General features: G+C 46.3%; 1 protein-coding gene across 1 annotated transcript in view; it reads right to left on the reverse strand.

Annotated features, from left to right (window-relative positions):
- Positions 1–1,501: 1,501 nt before the first annotated feature.
- The window catches only part of WT1 (WT1 transcription factor), a 48,882-nt gene continuing 30,884 nt past the window's right edge, over positions 1,502–19,499 (reverse strand). The window contains exons 5-9 of the mRNA XM_044259029.1: positions 12,957–13,053; positions 9,838–9,988; positions 6,062–6,151; positions 5,356–5,448; positions 1,502–2,889 (exon numbers count right to left, since the gene is read on the reverse strand). Of these exons, the coding sequence (XP_044114964.1) occupies positions 2,768–2,889; positions 5,356–5,448; positions 6,062–6,151; positions 9,838–9,988; positions 12,957–13,053 (553 nt within the window). The 3' untranslated portion in view covers positions 1,502–2,767. The remainder of the gene's footprint in view (positions 2,890–5,355; positions 5,449–6,061; positions 6,152–9,837; positions 9,989–12,956; positions 13,054–19,499) is intronic.

Raw genomic sequence — 19,499 nt, forward strand, 5'->3', positions numbered from 1 at the left:
TTTTTAAGATTATTTATTTATTTATTTGACAGACAGAGATCACAAGTAGGCAGAGAGAGAAGGGAAGAAGCAGGCTCCCCGCTGAAAAGAGAGCCCAACGCGGGGCTCAATCCCAGGACCCTAAGATCATGACCCAAGCTGAAGGCAGATGCTTTAACCTACTGAGCTACCCAGGCACCCCGTATTTGTCATTTTGCAGGGCTGACCAAAGAAGATGGCTGGACAATGCCAGGAAACATCCGCAGGGCAGAGCTAAAGGAAATTAGCAGGTGAGTTCTTATCTAATCAGTTTCCTAGGTAATGCTTCTTAAGCCTTTGCTTTGTCCTGGATCTTTCCTTTTTTCTTTTCTCTTCTCTTTTCATTCCCTTCCCTTCCCTTCCTCTTTCTTCCTTCTTCTCTTTCTTTTTAAATTTAATCTTCACAACAATCCTAGGAAGCAGGGGAATCTTTTGTTCCTACCTTGCAGAAGAGGAAACTAGGGATTTAGGATTTGAACCCAGGTTGGTCGTGACCTTAGCTGTCGCCCGTTAAACCGCTAGGGCAGTGTGAGAATCTCTGGTCTTCCTCCTGCGGTTGAGACAATGCGGCTTTGCTGTCGTTGTGAGACCTGGCTCGCTCTGACTTGCTGACGTTGGCCATGCTTGTCCTGAGCTTCTCCAGAGAAATGCTGTCTTCTGGCAGGAAAAGATAAAACTGGCTGATACAAATGAGTCACCATACTAGCTATAATTAACAATGATGCAAGAGCCAGATGCAAACGAAGAGGGGGGGCCTCAGGACCTGACTTTTAGACGGCCCAAACGCTGAGCTGCTGGAGAGGGTCTCTGTGGCAGAGCGGCCGTCTGCTCGGGGTACGCGATGGAGGAAGACGTGAAACCTGGGCGCAGGCGCATTCCAAGCTACTGGAGCTGGGAAGGGCACCACCAAGTCAACCTCCTTATTTACAGCTCAGAGACCATACACCAGAACCAGAAAAAGAGTTTATAGTTTATACATAATGTAGACCTTTGCGTTTACACTCGGCTGCCCTGGAAAGTCTAAACACTTTTCCACCTGCCGAGTTGATTTCTAACAACCACAGACGGCAACTCAGCTGTGCTAGGTGTTCAAGGTGTTTAGCCTCTGGCCTCCTGACTGCCATATGTACCTATGAACTTTCCAGACAGAGCCCAGTCATCATTAGCATCCCTAGTCTCATTCGCTGACCTGGAATCTTGTATCACTTGTTAGGGATACAAGGATAGCCTGATTAAATTCACCAAGCCCTCCATAAAGGCATCTGACCACAGCACGAGCACCGTCACCTGGGGGGGGGGGGCTGGCTGCTTCCAGGATGGATAACTGCCTCCTGGGGTTCGACAGAGAGAAACAGAGAGTAGCCAGGATGTGGATAGACTACACCAGTGACCTTTGATGTCCCATAGCATCTTCTTACCTGTTTAAGACAGTCTCAACCCTTCTTAAGATTTGAACACAATGCAGCTGATACAATCTTGCCACTTTCCTTTTGAATAGACTTTAATTGAGAGTGAAGTGAAAAATGCAGGTTACATTTTTAGTGTTATCATTGATACGTTGTAAGATCAACACCAAAACAGTGATGCATCTAACATTTACACATTTCCTAAGTTTAGTTGTCAAAGAGCAAATCATGATCAGATATATACATTTACACAATAATTTCAAGCAACAGTAAATAATAAACACCCTCCTTTAGCACACATGCACAGACACACACACACACACACACACTCAACCACCTTTAAACAATGGATTTCCTCACACTAGTAAGTCTCATCTTGCCACATACACTGTTAGACTCAAAGTTACTTAACAACAGTCTTATCAGTGGGGATGCTGGAGCAGCCCAATTTTCTTCTAGAATCACTTAATTTTTACAACTTGAAGCCACATACCCAACATGGTCTGTACATTCTAAGGACACCCCAGATGATAAAAATGAATTCCACTTCCTTTGTGTGAGGAGAGATGTACATCTCTGAAGAGGAATGTGATTATAACTCCAAAAAGTCAAAAATAAACCCCAAATCTCAGATCTCCAAGCACAGCTTCTTAACAGCATTGTGCAAATGTTAACATTGAATTAGCTCAACGGGAAGATTCTTTTTGATTTCTCTACAGAAGAACTGGTTAGTTCTGATTCTTTCTTAGGCTGCTTGAAACACACATGTCTTTTCAGAGGCCTGGGAGCAGTACATCGCGCTGTCCAGGTTAGCGGCCTGCCTAGCCTCCGGAATGTCAGACGGGGCTCAGCCCCGGTGCCTTGCTCTCTGATTTATTTCTGGCTGTTAGTAAGTGGAAACCATGACAAAGTTTACATTAGCAGACACATACACATGCCCCAGCCTGTAAATATTCTATGATGGAAAATGGTACAGTGACTCCATTCCTAGTGAAAAGGAGCGTAAAAGGAGAAAAGGGGGCCGGGGGGGACGTTACCAACAATGGCGCTTGTCCCAGTGGAAAACCCAGACCAAATGGCGGAGATGGGCTTTGAACCAACTGGAGCTTGCCAGCCACTTCTCCAGGGTCTCTGGAAAAGCAAGCCAAGCAGAGCGCAGCAGCCTGGGGCAAACCTGGCGGGATCCAGCAGCACAGTCATCTTGTCTTGGAAGCTGGTTGAAGAAGACCACCGGCCATTTCCTTCTTAGAGAGGTGAGTGAGGAGGAATTTTAAAGTCAGATTTGAAAGGAGTTCACACACCGTCCTGCCTGGGACACAGACATGTCCCCCGGTCGGACCCCCTCAAAGCGCCAGCTGGAGTTTGGTCATGTTTCTCTGGTGCATGTTGTGATGGCGGACTAATTCGTCTGAGCGGGCAAACTTTTTCTGACAACTGGGCCACCGACAGCTGAAGGGCTTTTCACCTGTTGACACAATTGCCGGTCAGAGACACTTGCGGCGGAAAGACTGGGCACAAGTTCAACTCTCAAAGGCCTGAGTTAAATCATCCCAAAGCACTCACCCCTGACCCCACCCCCCTTCCCAGCCAGTTCTTTCCCTAGACTAACAAATCGGGCTCATTTCATGGGCATCCTTGGAATGGCAGCACCTCTGGACCCTTCAGGATTAAATGACTGTCGAAAGTATGAAATATTATTAAGTCAGAGGACTGGGGAAATGACAGGAAAGAGTCTAGTTAATCAAAATGGGCAATTCATATGTAATCGAGGGGAAAACATTTGTTTCAACCTTTGCTCTTAGACCGTTTTGTGAATTGTATAGATGTTTCCCCTCCACTGTCTTCCCAGGGAATCCAGCTTCACTGGGCTGCAGGAGCTCAGGTTCATGACCCTGGGTACTACTGATTGGTCGCCCTCCTGTAGTAGAGCTGGGACTGTAGCTTGCATATCCCTGTCTGTGTCAATATTCTGGATGGGCTGCGTATTTTAAAATAAGTCGCTGATACCACTTGGCAGGGTATTTGCTTCCTTTACCTTCAATTGTTCCTCAGAGCATAATCCCTGTTCTAGTCGAGGCATAGTTTTAAGATTTTTAACGAGCCTGCCAAAAGATCGAGACCTCCCCACCTAAGGAGCTCTCAGAAGTTCCTTCCAAGCCTCATTCTGGACAGGGAGAATAATCAGCATTTGTGAAATGCCTAATATATGCCCAGCCTTGTGCTCAGCGTCTTCTGTATACTTTATTTCACGTATCCTTTACAACAGCTCTGCAAGACAAGCATTAGTATCCCCACTCTGGAGCTGAGGCTAGACCACTAGCAAGGGCAGACCCAAGCAGGGCTTTAATCCCCCAGGCCTGTCTGTTCCTAGGCCCATGCGCTTGGCAGGATCCCCCCTCCCAGGCCTGGCCCTAATGGAGATAGAGCTGTGTGTGTCTTTTTCCCAAGTAAGAATGCCTCAGAAGCCAATCTCTGTCCAACCAAGGAGAACTTCCCAGGATATCATTGGTCCCACTTTGGCTCTGCTGAGAACTACTGGTTGGCACAAGCAGTGAGCAATGTCCCAGGGGAGGCACTGTCCCAGGGTCAGAACTGGGGACTGATCAAAATAGGGTAAAACAGTCTGCCAGTGGCATGGGTCATTTTGCACATATGCCTATAGACACAGGGTTACAGGAGAAGGGGGCCGGGATATAAGGAATGATAATTTTCTCACCAAATTATGGGCTCAGGACTAAGAAAAAGAAGAAACACGAGAGGCACCTGAGAAGGGCAAAAGAAAGGCCTGTCCCATCAACTTTGGGGCGGGCACAGGTTTATAAATGCAGCCTATTGGGGCTGAGAATCTGCCACTGCATGGGGGCTCACAACCTCATGTTTTCCTTCATCTTCTACTCACTATTCCTCTGCTCTTCCTGATCTGACCCTTGGCTATGCACCCCAACCTCCAGCCACGCTGTCAAAGGTCACGTTCTAATGGACAAAGCCCAACCCTTTCTCTCGTTGGTCTTCACTCTCCTCGGTCTCTCAATGGCACTCAGCTTTGCCGACCTTGGCTTTCTTCCTGATTCCTACCCTCCCTGGGCTGTGAGACGAACCTACACTCTTTCTCCAAAAAAGAAAGCCATGGGACGTGGTGGGCTGGGAGCAGAAGGAATTGGGATTGCTACTTACTAGCTTTGGGACTGTAGACAAGTCATTTCATCACTACAGGCCTCAGTCTCCTCATCTGAAAAATGGGGATAAAACATGCCTACCCTCCTCTTCTTACAAAGATGTTGCAAAGATACAGCGAGATAACCCTAAGCCTTGACCCTCCTTCCAAAGCTAGAAAATACACAGCAATTAGGAATCACACCAAGCTTGTGGAAAAGCAAAAAGTTTCAGTGACCATTGAATAAAGGCCCTGTTCCCCTCTCTACACTAGTAAAGAGGGAGTAATATCCACATGCTGATATGCATTTGGCAGAAACCATGTCTGCTCCTGGGACATTAACTTTTAGCCCAGCAAGGATTCAGGTCTCTGAAAATAGCGTCATGAAATGTGAGCTCTCTAGAGAGTAAATATTTGGCTTGCGAGAATTTCTGCTATTTTTTTGTAAAGTTGATGATCTTATTAAATGGAGCGACACCGTGTAATGCAGCAAACTAGGAACAGTGGGGACCTAGCTCCTCTCCTCCTTTCTTTCTGGACACACAGTAAAGGAGTGTTCTTTGCATTTCTCACTTCTGTTCTGTAGTTTCCAGCCCCAATCCTTCTGAAACAATGTTATTAGTTAAAGAGAGCCGTGCACTGTTCTTTCTCTTGCTACACCTGCTCAGAACTTCTACACTCATCTTTTCCCATCTCTCCCAATACAAACAACTTCATTCAACCATATTTTTTTTAAAAAAAATAATGAAAAATAAATGTGAAGAAAAGTTTACGCACTTGTTTTACCTGTATGAGTCCTGGTGTGGGTCTTCAGGTGGTCAGACCGGGAGAACTTTCGCTGACAAGTTTTACACTGGAATGGTTTCACACCTAAATGGACAGAGAAGGTCTAGCCGCAGCCCTAACAATGTGGGAGCATAAGGAGGCCCCCGGGGCCAGCTTCCTGGAGGTGGCCAGAGGAGACGGGCCTTTCCAGCCCCCTGTGATGATGTCTGCATCTCTCTCAGATGTGCCCCACACCCCAGGCCTGGTATGGACCACCTGATTCCGTAAATAATCCCTGAAGAGCTGCTTCTGTCTGGGGAGCTGCTAACCCTTAAGCACAAACGTCCAGCTTCCCACTAGAGTCTCGGCTGTGGCCAAGACTGAAAAAGTGAATCACACACTACAAATTGATCATGCTCTCCACCACCCTGTTGTTCACTGCTCCTCAGCGTATCATCAGGAAATGGCTAGTGGGAGTCCACTGTTCTGTGGTCTGCAGGAGAAATGTGGGATGTTTCTTTGTCTTTTTTTTTTTTTTTTTTTTTGCCTTCTTAAGAAACGGAAAATCTCCAGTGGTGGGGGAGGGGGACATAATTATTGGGAAAAGCTAAGCAAATGGCTAACCCTCTCACATCCATATTCAACAATAAAGAGAATCACAAAATCAACTGCAACCCAAGAGAACATACTGCCAGCAACGAGAAGGGAGCCTACAAACCTGTGTGTCTCCTTTGGTGTCTTTTGAGCTGGTCTGAACGAGAAAACCTGCGTTCACAGTCCTTGAAGTCACACTGGTATGGTTTCTCACCTTGGGGAAGACACATAATCCATTTGAAAATGCTGCTGGAAATGGGGATCTCAAGAAAGGCAACCTTTCCTGCTGGGACTGAGGGATCCCCAAGAACCTAAGGCACTCTGGTAGACTGCAGTAGGGTGCTGTTATGTGAGGCTCAAGGTCTTCCCACACACGGGCTCCTGGACAGTGAGTGGAGAGTGGGGGATGGGTTGAATGAGGATAGGTCCCTCATCTCTGAGTTTTAAGTGGACGGGAGCTCAGGTTCTGATGTCGGACACTAGGGTCCCAACCAGCTCTGCCACTTCAAGCTCTGGGTGAAGAGCCATTTCCTTATTGAAAAGGGGGGCTACTCGTCTCATAGCTTTGAAGGATTCATGAATAGCTTGAGCCAGGCCAGCCCCATAAAGGGCTTCTTTGCCCAGTGCCAAGCACACAGGCACTGCTCGAGAAATACTGGTAGAGAATCTTTAGAAAAATAATAAACCAAAGACGTCTTAACTCTTCAACTGAGTTGGAGGCAAAATTCTGGAATGGGTATGCCTTGGAGCTGGCCCCAGGTAATAAATGTTTTATGTTTTATGGTCTGAAGATTTGATGTTCTCTGCTACTGACTTCTCATTCCTGGATCAAGCCTAAACAGCTCCATGCTTGTGAGACACTCAAGTGAAACCAGGAACCGAAGTATCTAGAAAGGCTTCGGTATTCCTTTATCCAAGAGAAGTCAGTAGTGGGATTGCACAAACTTCTGCCTCTGAAGGGAGAAACCGCACCCCTGTCCTTGCTAGAGAAAGTTCAGCCAAATACTGGGAACAAAGCTCCATGAGTGCACTGAGTGACCCCATTGGGCCTTCCCACCTTCTTATGAGAATTCTGAGTCACCAGTGTTCTGGGATGGAGAGCAAGCCATCCCAGGACCAGCTGTTCTTTCTGTTAAAAGGCATTCCCGCGTTGCCTGTCTGGCCTCATATCCTCTGTTCCCCTGATTAATCTCTATTCCTCCTATACCAGAGCTCACCATTCCCTAAATCTGCCTTGCACTTTGCTTACACCAAATGCCCTTTGTCCTTATCTCCACATTTCTCCCTGTCAACGAGTCTATGGTACGTCCCTTGCCAATGCCACCTGCTTCCTCTGTGCCTTCTTGGAAATTTCATGATCAGTTCGAAAGCCCTTCATTCCCTCGGTACGGAACATATTACAGAACATCTAACTTGGTAGACTGGGTCTGTGGCTACCTTCCTTCAGGGGCTGGAAAATCCCGGGGGCAGGAACCTTTCCTTCACTTGGTATTTATATCTAGCCCAGTGTCATATACTTCAACAACCGTACTCAGTCTACTTTCTTTTTGGTGCCTTTCTGCTTCTGCTCCTTCTTTGTTTCCTCTTCCGCACCCTACTGACCCTTTGATAGTAAGTCCAAGCCCTTCCTCCTTCTGGGATGACTTTGGCTCAAATCAGCAAATCTTCTCAGCCAACTCCAGCCTCTGGTTTAGCACATTGTCACATACTCTCTTTTTCATATGTGAATCCTAGCTGCAAAACAGACTATCACCTCTTTGAGAAGGGGGTTTATGACTTGCAGTGAAAAGGCACAAGTGTGGGTTCTGCTTCCACTATATTTTGCCCACAAGATAACTGGTCAGTGTGTGGGGATTAAATGAAAGAATGCATGTAGAGAGTCTGGCACATAAAAAATATTGATATAAAAATACTTAATACAACAGTCTTACTACTGTGATGTGTAGATAAGAAAAGCTTGCATTCTTCCAAGAAAAGGGCTCTAGAACTGTTAAATACAGGCTGCTCTCCTTGTCTTCTGCAAAGAGGAGCTTCTTAAAGCCATCAGAGGGTGTGAGGGTCATGGCTACCTTGCCCACTGCTTCCCCCTCACACACACATCTCTCCCTCCCTGCTTTTCTAAGTGTCTCTTCCCCAGTCAAGGTTTCTACAATCATATTGCCTCCAGTGTATTCCCTTGCATTTCTATAGCCACAATTTTGCTTTATCATTTTCTTAATAGACTTCACAAATGCTTTTCAAACGATCTCATTTGGGAAACATGTAGAAATGTAACAGGCCCCTAGTTCTATCATCTTTAGCCTTGGAGCCTGTGGTCTACTGAGTGCAGACTCAGGTTTGTTCTAGAACTGCATCCTCCAGACACAGCAACTTAGCAAAGTCCAATGATCCAAAGAGATCTGAATACAGCTCATCTCTTCTTCAGCTTCCCCAGAGCAAAATAAGCAGCAATAACAAAATAGTAAGGGTAACTGTAACAATAAAACTGTCCTTCCAGTTACGGGAAAAAACAGCGCCAGCTCCCCTGTAGGAAAGCCTGGCTTCTCACTGCTTCTCACTCAGTATTCCCTGCAGTGGTAATCCAACCACACTCCTGTCCAGTGCCCACAAGGAAAAGAGCAAACTTCTGTGAAATAGCTGTTCATACTCAAGGTAGCAGCCAACAACCAGATGAGGCCAATTCTCTTTCCCAGAGGAAGTTAAGATCCCTTAACCTGTGGGAAAATCCCATTTTCCTTAACACATCACCAAAAATCATATATTTTTTTTAAGACTGAAAACAAAAATTAAACCTCCAAATCCATTTTCCCATTCCTCTCTGGTCGGTTGTTACTAACCCAAACAGTTCAGTTTTGCTTTGGACCATCTCTCTTTAAGTCTCACTGACTTTGCTCATCAATCTCTCAAAACTATCTGATTACCAAACTCCCGGAATAGGTCCTCTCTCTTTAGAGATGCTAATAGTATTCTAACAGTTATACTATTGTTTATTCAGACCTATTGACATAGAGACTATACTAGGTGTTTCATAGTTAATGCCTGGTATTTAATTTGATTTTAAAAGTTAATCTAGGGGCACCTGGGTGGCTCAGTAGAGTGAAACCTCTGCCTTCGGCTTGGGTCATGATCCCATCAAGCCCCACATTGGGCTCTCTGCTTGGCAGGCAGCCTGCTTCCTCCTCTCTCTCTGCCTGCCTCTCTGCCTACTTGTGATCTCTGTCAAATAAATAAATAAAATCTTTTTAAAAATAAATTAAATAAATAAATAAATAGAATAAATTTAATCTAGATTTTGGACACCGGGGTGCCTCAGTCAGTTTAGTGTCCAACTCTTAATTTCGGCTCCGATCATCATCTCAGGTCATGAGATTGAGCCCCACATCAGGCTCCACACTCAGTGTGGAGTCTGCTGGAGATCGTCTGTCCTTCTGCCTCCACCCCTCTCCTGCTTGTTCTCTCTCTCTCTCTTAAAAAAAAAAAAAGTGAATATAGTCTTAAGACTATAATAAGACAGATATTACCACCTCCATTTTCCATGAGACAAAAGGAAGTCCAAAGAGAGGTTCAGTAACTTGCTCAAGGTCTTACCAGTTGGTTGTGAAGTCAGAATTCAAACACAAGTTAAGCCTCTTTAGTTCAGCGGAATTCTTTTTCCACCACTCTGCTCTGTCGTTCCTGAAGACAGTTTACTAAATTCTTTAATAAAGGATAGACCATCGGGTTGGAAAATGCCCCTGGCAGCTTTTTTAATCTTCTTGGTCAGATCTTTCAAAGCACTGCCTACTGCCAATCCAAGAAATTTCCGGTGTCCTTAGCGGTGGGACAGCCAAGAGCAGGAGCTCTTGAATCCCCCTTGCCCACCGGCCACTGGAAATGAGGCTGGACAGGGGACACACTTACCAGTGTGCTTCCGGCTGTGCATCTGTAAGTGAGACAGCTTAAAATATCTCTTATTGCAGCCCGGGTAAGCACACATGAAGGGGCGTTTCTCACTGGTCTCAGATGCCGACCGGACAAGAGTTGGGGCAACTCCAGGCACACGTCGCACATCCTACGAGCAGAGTATGAGAGAAATGGAGGCTTTAAGCCACATGTGAACATTCATGTCAGTCCTGGTGGAAGTGAGCTTTAGAATATACCCAAAGACGGGATGACGGTTATAAGATGTAAAACAGCTCCCATCCATGCTCCAGATGCCCACAGCAGACATCACTAATGGACGACAGATCAGACCATGTTACAGTGCAGCACGCCAACATTGCTACTATGAATCAACCAGAACTGGTACTTCTTTGAGGTCTTTTTGGGGTTGCTGATCCAGAGGATCTGGAAAAGAAATGCTGGTGACCGCAAGAGTTTCCCACCCATCCTGTCTCTCAGCTTTGCCACTGGAGACGGTGAGGTCTAGAAATCCTACATCTCAGAATCTATTTCCTCCCACTTGGACACACAGCCACGTGACTTCAGGCCCAGTCTGCAATGTGTGGCGAAGTCGTTATTAGAGAAAAATATGGGATACTGAATGAATCCCAAACTGACCAGACTTTCCATGTGAAAGTAAATGACAAGGAAGGAAGAGGCCCCTGAGAGCTGGGGGCTCTCTCTGTGAAGGGCTGAAACCACCAGAGGCCAATGATATAGGCAGAGTAATCGCTCAATAATAACACCAGAAAACACTGTGTCTGCCTTCTGGGCACTTTCCATGTCCTTCACTGTTGATTCCCTTTACCTTGAGGGAGTGGGTATGTGTCCGTTCTCCATGACAACATGCTAAGGGGACACCATGAGACAAATTCTCCTTCTTGCTCTCAGGATCAATGACTCATAGATGGGGGAAGTGGGAGTGTCCCAACGGCCACTGACTCTTCTTCATTCTCTTTCAGATGTGCAAGTCAAGACCAAAGAGCACATCCGTGTTTTGTGTTAAGACCCAGAACTACCTCTGAGCCTAAACCATTCCCCGATCTGTGCACCTTCCACACCACACTTACATTCTAGATCCTATTTCGCACTGCCTTGCCCTGTGAGATTTTCTTTTTTGAAGGAAAAGTACTATGGTGACACACAAATTTGCTGTTGATAGGCCACAGTGTCTCGAGGCAAACTGTGGTGTAAATTTAAATGACGAGCCAGCGGTGTTTGACTGTCAGACTCTAGGAGAAAACGAGTCAGTAGTGAATCAACACCTGTGAGGTCTGGAGTCTATCCGCAGCCATGATAGTGAGTCTGACAACCTGGGATTGGAGGACAGGAAGTCAAAAGCTCTCTTCATTTCCTTTGATTCAATCTAGAGGTAGCACACACAACAGCAGGATATAAAACCGTGTTGTTGATGTCAGTCAAGGATCCTGGTGGAGGATGCCAGGGGCATTTGATGGAGGGGAGACTGGGATGAGTCTTCCTGTACCTCCATCAGATTTCATATTTCTATAGCCCTCACCTTATTGTCACCCTTGGAATGTTTGGGCTGAGGGAGAATACTGTTCTATCACCATGATGCTTCTGGAAACATCAATCAGAATATCTCAGAGCTACCTGCCCCACACATCATGTGGGGACCTGGCTCGCACACAACTTACTTCTCGGGTACTGACTACTCTGGTGAAAGTATCACCACGGTCACTTGTGTTAGAGTCACTGAGGCACACGTGAAAGTCACACACGGAGACTCTTGGTAACTGTGTGTGGTTCTGATCCCCAAAAGAGGCTCTGTGGAGGTGGTCTGCCATGGACTTTTATGAATTCTCCAAAATGTCTACCTTTTTACTTTACTTTCCTCACTCTCCTTGGAGGCCCCCCTCAAACTGCTCACAGCCCTCTGTCTCCCTGAGAAGCAATGCAACATGGTGCTTAAAAACAGGGGTTCCGGAATCAGACAAGTCTCGCGTTACGACCAGCTGTGTGACTGCACAAGTCACTCATCTTCTCTGGACTTCGGTTTCCTCATCCATAAAATGGACATAATGGTGCCCACCTCTAAAGGTGCACTGAGGATTAAATGGAAAAATAAAATACAGACACAGAAGAACCTTAAATGCATATTGCTAAGTGACAGAGCTCAGTCTGAAGAGGCCGCATCCTGTGTGATTCCAACCATACGACGACGTCCTGGAAAAAGGCGAAACTATAGAGACAGTAAGAACATCAGTGGTTGTGGGGGGAGGAAGAGAAAGGGGGACAGATGAATAGGTGGAACACAGGCATTGTTATTTTTAGACAGTGGAACTATTCTGTACTCTAATGCAATGGTAGAAGCATGGCAGTACACAGAAAATCCATGGAAGCCGCCAGTGTGAAAACCCAACCCTGAGGTAAACCATGGACTTCCGTTAACAACAATGTTTCAGAAAAAAAATAATGTATCAATACTGGCTCCTCAAGTGTAACAAGTGTATCATACCGAGGCAAGATGTTAGTCCCAGGGAGGAGGGGGAACAGGGAGGACAGGGGAACTCTTCGTACTTTCTGCACAATTTTTCCTTAAACCTGGAACTGATCTAAAAATTTGAGTTGATGAAGACAAAAAGCCCATATATAAAATTCAGCACACCTCCTGGCACATAGAAAGTGTCCAGCACCAACATGGTGTTGCTGTTATTGTCATTATTTATTGTTACTAGTAGAACACCAGGCAAGAGAAGAGTCAGCTTCAGGCACTTGACAATGCAGACCAAGTCAAGGTTCTGACTTGGAAGCCAAGGGTCTGAGTCATTCATTGCAAGAGTTCCACAGCCCACCTGGGAAAGATGAATTGAGCAGGTAAGGGGAAGTGATGGGGTTCTGCCAGAAGCATCTTGGTCTGAGTCAGGGATGTGGGCGTGGTCACAAAGACCTGTAGAGAAGGGGCTGCTGCCCTCTCCACCCCAGTGGAAGAGGAGAGGTCCCTATCGTCAGAGCACTCTGTAATGAGGAACAGACTTACCAGGGCCAAATGGCCATCAGCATGGAAGCGAAGGGCTATTGAGAAAGGAAAGAGGCATACAAGTCCCCGTCCAGCAAGCCCCCTCCCAAGTTCTCACCTGAATGCCCCGGAAGACGCCGTGGGTATGTATTCTGTACTGGGCACCACAGAGGATGGGCGTCGTGTGGTTGTCACTCTCATACCCTGTGCCGTGGCTGCAAACACAAAGAAAGGACAACAAGGCTCAGGTCGGTCCACCGGTGCCATCTGGAAATGCTCATCTGTGGCAGAAGGAATGTTCTTAAAACGCTCACAGGACAATGACAGCTGGCTTTTGCATCCCTGCACTAGGGCTGCTCTGGAAACAGGACTCTGGGAAGGGCGGGGCCGCTCAACCATCACCTCACCTCCACGCAGCCCTCCCTCACACTCAGGTTCTCACAGGTCGGCCGTCTGGGTCTACCCTCTCAGACGAGCTGGGAAAAGACCCAGGGGCAGGACTTCATTCCCAGCAAGCTGTTTACCTTCTAGCTGGCAGGACTGACAGCTCCAAATATCTCAGGAATGAGCAGATCCCTCAAGTTCCACACTGAGTGCAAAGGATTTTTGTCGGCACCTCATGACTCAGTTTTTACCAGATAGGCCCAAGAAAGTGATGACACGGGAGAAATGTCACATTCTCAGAAGTGGGGATTACACATCTGCGGCCCTGCTCCACTCACCCCTACAAATCAGTTTCCCAGATCAGCTTAACTCTTCGCAGCCGACCCGTGGTGTCCGTGGACACCAGGTAATCCTACTCAGCACTAGGCTGGCTAGTCATCTAGTTGGTGCCCAGGTTCCCTTGGGGTGTGAGCGAGAGCTGAGGGCTGTGGAAGGCTGAAAAGAACAACTTGGAAAAAGTGAAGACTCGAGAAGTATTCTCTCCTTTAGGTAAAAGCTGGCATGTGTGCTGCTGTTATTTTACTTCCAAATGAGGCAAAGTAAGGATTCATATCTACATGGGAAGCGCGTTACAATCCCTTCTAGAATCAGCACAGGAAGCTTTTAGGAAATGCCTCTTTAAAAAGGTGCAGCTGCTTTGGAAAATGTCTGGCAGCTCCTCAAAAAATTAGACCTAATGTTACAAGGTGATCCGGAAATTCTACTTCTAGGTATATTCCCCAGAGAAAGGAAAACGTGTATCTACAGATAAACTTGTATGCGTTGTTGATTAGCAGCATAATTCGTAATAGCCAAAAAGTGGAATCAACCCCAATGCCCATCAGCCGACGAATGGATGAACAAATTCGAGTATCTTCATAAGAGGGAATATTATTTAGCAATAAAAAGGTGGGAAATACTGATACATGGTCATGTGGAAAACCCTGAAAATAGGCTAAGTGAAGGAAGTCAGCCACAAAGGCACACCTACTGTGGGATTCCGTTTAAACAAAATGTGCAGAACAGGCAAATTCTGTAGAGACAGCAAGGGGGTTGGTAATGGGCTGCCTAGGACTGGGGAGGTTGAGGGGAATGGCAGAGTGACTGCTGAAAATGTCCTAAAATTGTGAGAACGGTCGTACAGTTCTGTGAATATACGAGAAACCGCTGATTTGTATACTCTAAACGGGTGAGTTGTTCGGTGTGTGGAATTTATAAAGCTGCTTTACAAAATTAACTCTGGGGAATCAAGGGGTCCATGCACTGGTTTCCCCTACTCCAAACCTCCAGGAGTAATTAACTTGCCGTCAGGGCTGAGAACCTCCGCCCTCTCCCTCTGTTACTCTAGAGACACCAGGGGTCCCCATGGGGGAGGCAGGTAGCTGGGCCGATCAGCCCGCTCCAGCTGAGGGTGTGGGGAAAACCGGGGCCTGGCTCCACTCCCACTTCCCCAGGGGAGAAAATTCCTGGAGGGGAAGGGTGTCTGCCAGGATGACTGACTTGTCCACACACCCCACAGCCACAGCAGCTGTGGGGTTTCACATTTAATTCTGGCTCCAGGCATTTCAGAAAGAATTGCCTGTCTCCCTTGCAGAGAGCAGTGATAGCAGTGTGGGGAATCGGGTGGCAGTTCTGTTCCCTTGAACCTACTACACTTGGTCTCCACATCCTCCAGGTGATTTCTAATATATCTGGGAGTGGGGGGAAGTGTCCCAAAGAGAGCTAAACTGGGGTTAAACATGCAAAAGTCAGAAAGAAATGCCAAATCCAGATAACATCTGCCTCTGAACCTTAAAGTGTACTTGCCAAGAAAGAGGCCATGTCTACTTTCCTTACGATCATGCTATAGAGACAGTGAGGACCCAAGAGCTGATGACAGTGGCCATGTGGTAGCTGACAGAGGACAGGACAATGCAGGATGCTGCCAGAACATTCTGCCTTGAAGGCTGGGGAGAGACGTGGCCTCTGCTTGGTGTAGTCCTCTGCATGGAGCCAAAACGGGACACATTTTGTAAGGCTGAGGGATTCTAAGGGACACAACAGAAATCTGAATTATTTTAAATTCTGCTATCAAAGGGGAAGAATTAGGAATCTCTCGTCTTGGCAGCTAATCACCCGATGTGTTGTTACTTGGATTCCTGGGGAGCCCAGGAAATAGACTTCCCTCAAAGTACTTGTGCCAGGAAAAGAAGTGTTGCCGCACTCACATGCTCTTCAGAGGCAAAAGAAAGCCAACACACACAAAGGCAACCAGAAACAAGACTGTACCTGCCAAATACGTCCCTAGTTTCTTCCACCAGGTCCATGAATAAAAACTACAGCTGGGTCCTGCCTGCTGGCCTTGGCGTCTCCAGAAGACAGACCCAGCAATGCCATTCCACACTTGGAAACCCAGCAACCCGGGGCCTGGCTCCCAGTGGGGTCTGGCCAGAACACCGGATACAATCCACAGACATTTCCTAGGGTGCCCACTCTCTCTGGGTGAGGAAAGGAAAGCAGGTCAGTGGTCATGGAACCATACACTAACAGCGGGAGAAAAGTCATCTACTCCAACCCTCAGCTCAAACTCCTGTAGCTTATCTTCAACAGTTGGACAACAAAGACTGGTAGTAAGTGTTAAAGGCAGCCCATTCCATTTGGGAACTGCTTTCATTGTGAGGACAGACCTTTCTAAGCCAACCTGAAACTGGCCTCCTCCTTTCCATCTGCGTGTTTGACAGCCCTCTCTGTGTGTCTTCTCTGCTCTGGGGTAAACTCAGCCTCAAAGACAGAGTCCAACTTGTCACTGTCTGTATCCTCTCAGCTTGGTGACTGAAGGCACTTAGTCTATAAATGTTCCATGAGAAGGCCTGAATCTAAATCCTCTTCCCATTGCCGTCCTTCAGGTGTGGGACCCGGTACAGAGCTGCGGTTCTCTCAGAGATTATGACATAAACTGGCGTCTGATTCCTTCCCCATCTATACCATCTCTTCTTGACCCCCTTCCTCTTTCAGCATGTGGCTTGAAATGGGTGCCAGTGCCCCTGGAAGAGGGCCACTCTAAGGGAGGAGGGGAAGGAGGACCATCCATAAACACAAAAACCTTAAGAATTGGGGGAGTGGGGGCTGCCTGGGTGGCTCAGTGGGTTAAGCCTCTGCCTTCAGCTCAGGTCATGATCTCAGGGTCCTGGGATCGAGTCCCACATCGGGCTCTCTACTAGGCAGGGAGCCTGCTTCCTCCTCCCCCACCCCCCGCTTGCCTCTCTGCCTACTTGTGATCTCTCTCTATCAAATAAATAAAATCTTAAAAAAAAAAAAAGAATTGGGGGAGTGACATAAATAAATACGACCAGAGAATAAATACATGCCTCACTCGAAGGGATTCCACTGCAAATTTTTCAAAATCAGTATGCCAGTCAAACACAGCACAATGCATTAAGCCCACAGGCTGTCAGGGCTCAGTGAACACATCTAAGCACATTACTTCTTGGCACTCAGGTCACAGTGGCCCTCCTCAGTCAAACAGAATCCTCAACATCCAAGACAGCATGAACTGCAATTAAGGCCCATAGCTCCAACCTTGAGTATGAACACATGATTTCTTCAACTGCAGTTCAAGACTACACATTTATCCTTCAAACCGCATTTTATTTCTTTTAGCGAGTTACCTTAACTGCTGAAATCTTTTTTTACTCAATTTGGCTTCCAAAACATTTGTTTTCCATCCCATTTCATACTGTCTCTACGTTTGAAAATCACCTTTTTTGGTTTCTATTTTTAAAAAGAGGGTGGGGGGGAGGACCTTCTTTGCTGCTGTGGGGAACTATTATATTTATAATACACGTAACTGTTCTCTAGTATTAGGAAGTGTTAGGATTCTTGAAGTTCTCTCTGTGTGGCAACCTGGGGGTAGCTTCCATAGAAAATCTAGTCATTTGGATGGACAAATGTCATCAGAAGGAGTTAATCTGAGACAGAATGGCTCAGAATGATGGTGGCTGCCATTGGAACAATAGACCCAGGTATGAGCTTAGGTGGTCAAGTAAAGGCAAGCTTTTTCTCCAAGAGAATTAGCCTAAAATAGTTCTAATGACTATGTTGTAAATGAACCAAATAGGAATGAAGGCAGAATTCTTAGAGGTCTGGAGCCATAAAGCCTTCTAAGAAGGGCAAGGAGCTACCACCCAGTGAAGAGATTTCTGGAGGCAAAGATGCACTTTCCAAATGAAGCAATCACAAAGCTCTGGACAGTTGTGGGGGAAAAATTTGTCATGACCTAGAAACAAGGGTGTTATTACTCATGGAGCAGCTCGAGAGTGGAAGGTGAATCCCACCAGACTGAGCAACGATGAGACCCAAATCTCCCTTAGGATAGAAAAGCTTGTGGTGGCTAGATCTACCTTCCAACCCAGATAATAAGGAGGAAAGAACCAAACCTGCTCTTTCAGCCATGGACTGGTAATTCTATGAACCCTGTCTGCCAGATCTTTCCATTTTCCAGGAAAGTCAGAAATCAAGATTTTTATATGAGATCACTTCAGCTCTAAATTCTGGCAAATGGGGTGCCTGGGTGGCTCAGTCAGTTAAGTGTCCAGCTCTTTATTTTGGCTCAGATCATGGTCCCAGCATTGTGAGATTGAGCCCCACATCAGGCTCCTTGCTCACCAAGGAGTCTGCTGGAGATTCTCTCCCTCTGCTAGGGAGGTGGGGAAATGTGTGGGGAAAGGTCCCTATACCCCCATTAAATAATCACTCAATCAACCAATAAAAAACTCTAGCAAATAACTGAGATTTCTTAGAATCACTGTCAGGTCAGACGACATATCTGGCCTAAAGGCCACCAATTTGCAACCTCAGCTTTAAAGGTGAGCAAGGAAGTTTAAGCTACAAGCTAGAGATTTCCATCCGTTATCTCCTTCCACATGGCAACAAAGTTAAAGCAAGGAAGCACCTGATTCTTTGAAAACTGTATATTAGAACTTTCAAAACCCTTGAAAGCTTAAAAAAAAAAAAAAGAAGAAGCTGTACTTGTCCAGCAGACATGGCCAATGCCACAAGGGCAAAATCCAGAAGCACTTATCATCTACAGGTATCAATGGTTCACTCTAAATTTCATTGGTCCTCTTGTAGGTAGGTTTAAACATTGAAGCTATAGGACAAATTCCAGTGCATCCGTTTCCTACAGCTGCTGTAACAAATTGCTACAAATCTGGTGGTTTAAAACACAAATTTATTCCCTTATAATCCTGAAGATCAGAAGTCTCAAACCAGCCTCCGTGTCCTAAAGTCAAGAGGTAGGCAGGGATGTTTTCTTCTGGAGGCTGAGGGGGAAATCTCTCTCCTGTCTTTCTCAATTTCTAGAACTTGCCTGTATGCCTTGGCACCTTCTTCACATCATTCCAACCTCTTGCTTCCTTCGCCACATATCCTCTGTAGTCAAATCTCCCTTGTGTCTTCTTTTAAGAGTACTTTTTACATGTAGGGCCCACCCAGATGATTCAGGATGATCTCCTCATCTCAAGATCCTTAACTTAATCAGGGGCACCTGGGTGGCTCAGTGGGTTAAAGCCTCTGCCTTCAGGTCAGGTCATGATCCCAGGGGGTTCCTGGGATCGAGCCCCACATTGGGCTCTCTGCTCAGCAGGAAGTCTGCTTCCCTTCCTCTCTCTCTCTGCCTGCCTCTCTGCCCACTTGTGATCTCTGTCAAATGAATAAATAAAATCTTTAAAAAAAAAAAAAGATCTTTAACTTAATCACACTGCAAAGTTCCAGCAATTAGGACATAGGTGTCTTTGAGGGTCATTATTTAACCTCCCATACCAAGGGAATCAGACTTACTCAGTTTCTTGCAGATACATTTGAAAGAATTAAATTAATTTGGATCCTTTATATCCAGATTAATCTAGTTTAAAAGAGAAACAGCACCTCCCCATCAAACCATTATAGCATCTAATGAGACTGGGTGAGTAAAGCACACTGCTCAGCCCACAGTTTGCCCTCAGTAAATGTTCACTAGGACTTCACAGTAAGATCTGCATTTTACAGCAAAGATTATTGAGATTTAAGAAGACACTGAGTTATCTGCCCAAAGTCAGACAGATGGCAAGAGGCAGAGATGGGGTTTGAGACCAGGTCAGTGCAGCTCTCGTCCTTCAAAACTAGCTAGAGTGACACCTGGGTGGCTCAGTTGGTTAAGCAGCTGCCTTCAGCTCAGGTCATGATCCCAGCATCCTGGGATCGAGTCCCGCATCGGGCTCCT

Source organism: Neovison vison, chromosome 7, assembly GCF_020171115.1.
Source record: "Neovison vison isolate M4711 chromosome 7, ASM_NN_V1, whole genome shotgun sequence".
Taxonomy (NCBI): Eukaryota; Metazoa; Chordata; class Mammalia; order Carnivora; family Mustelidae; genus Neogale; species Neogale vison.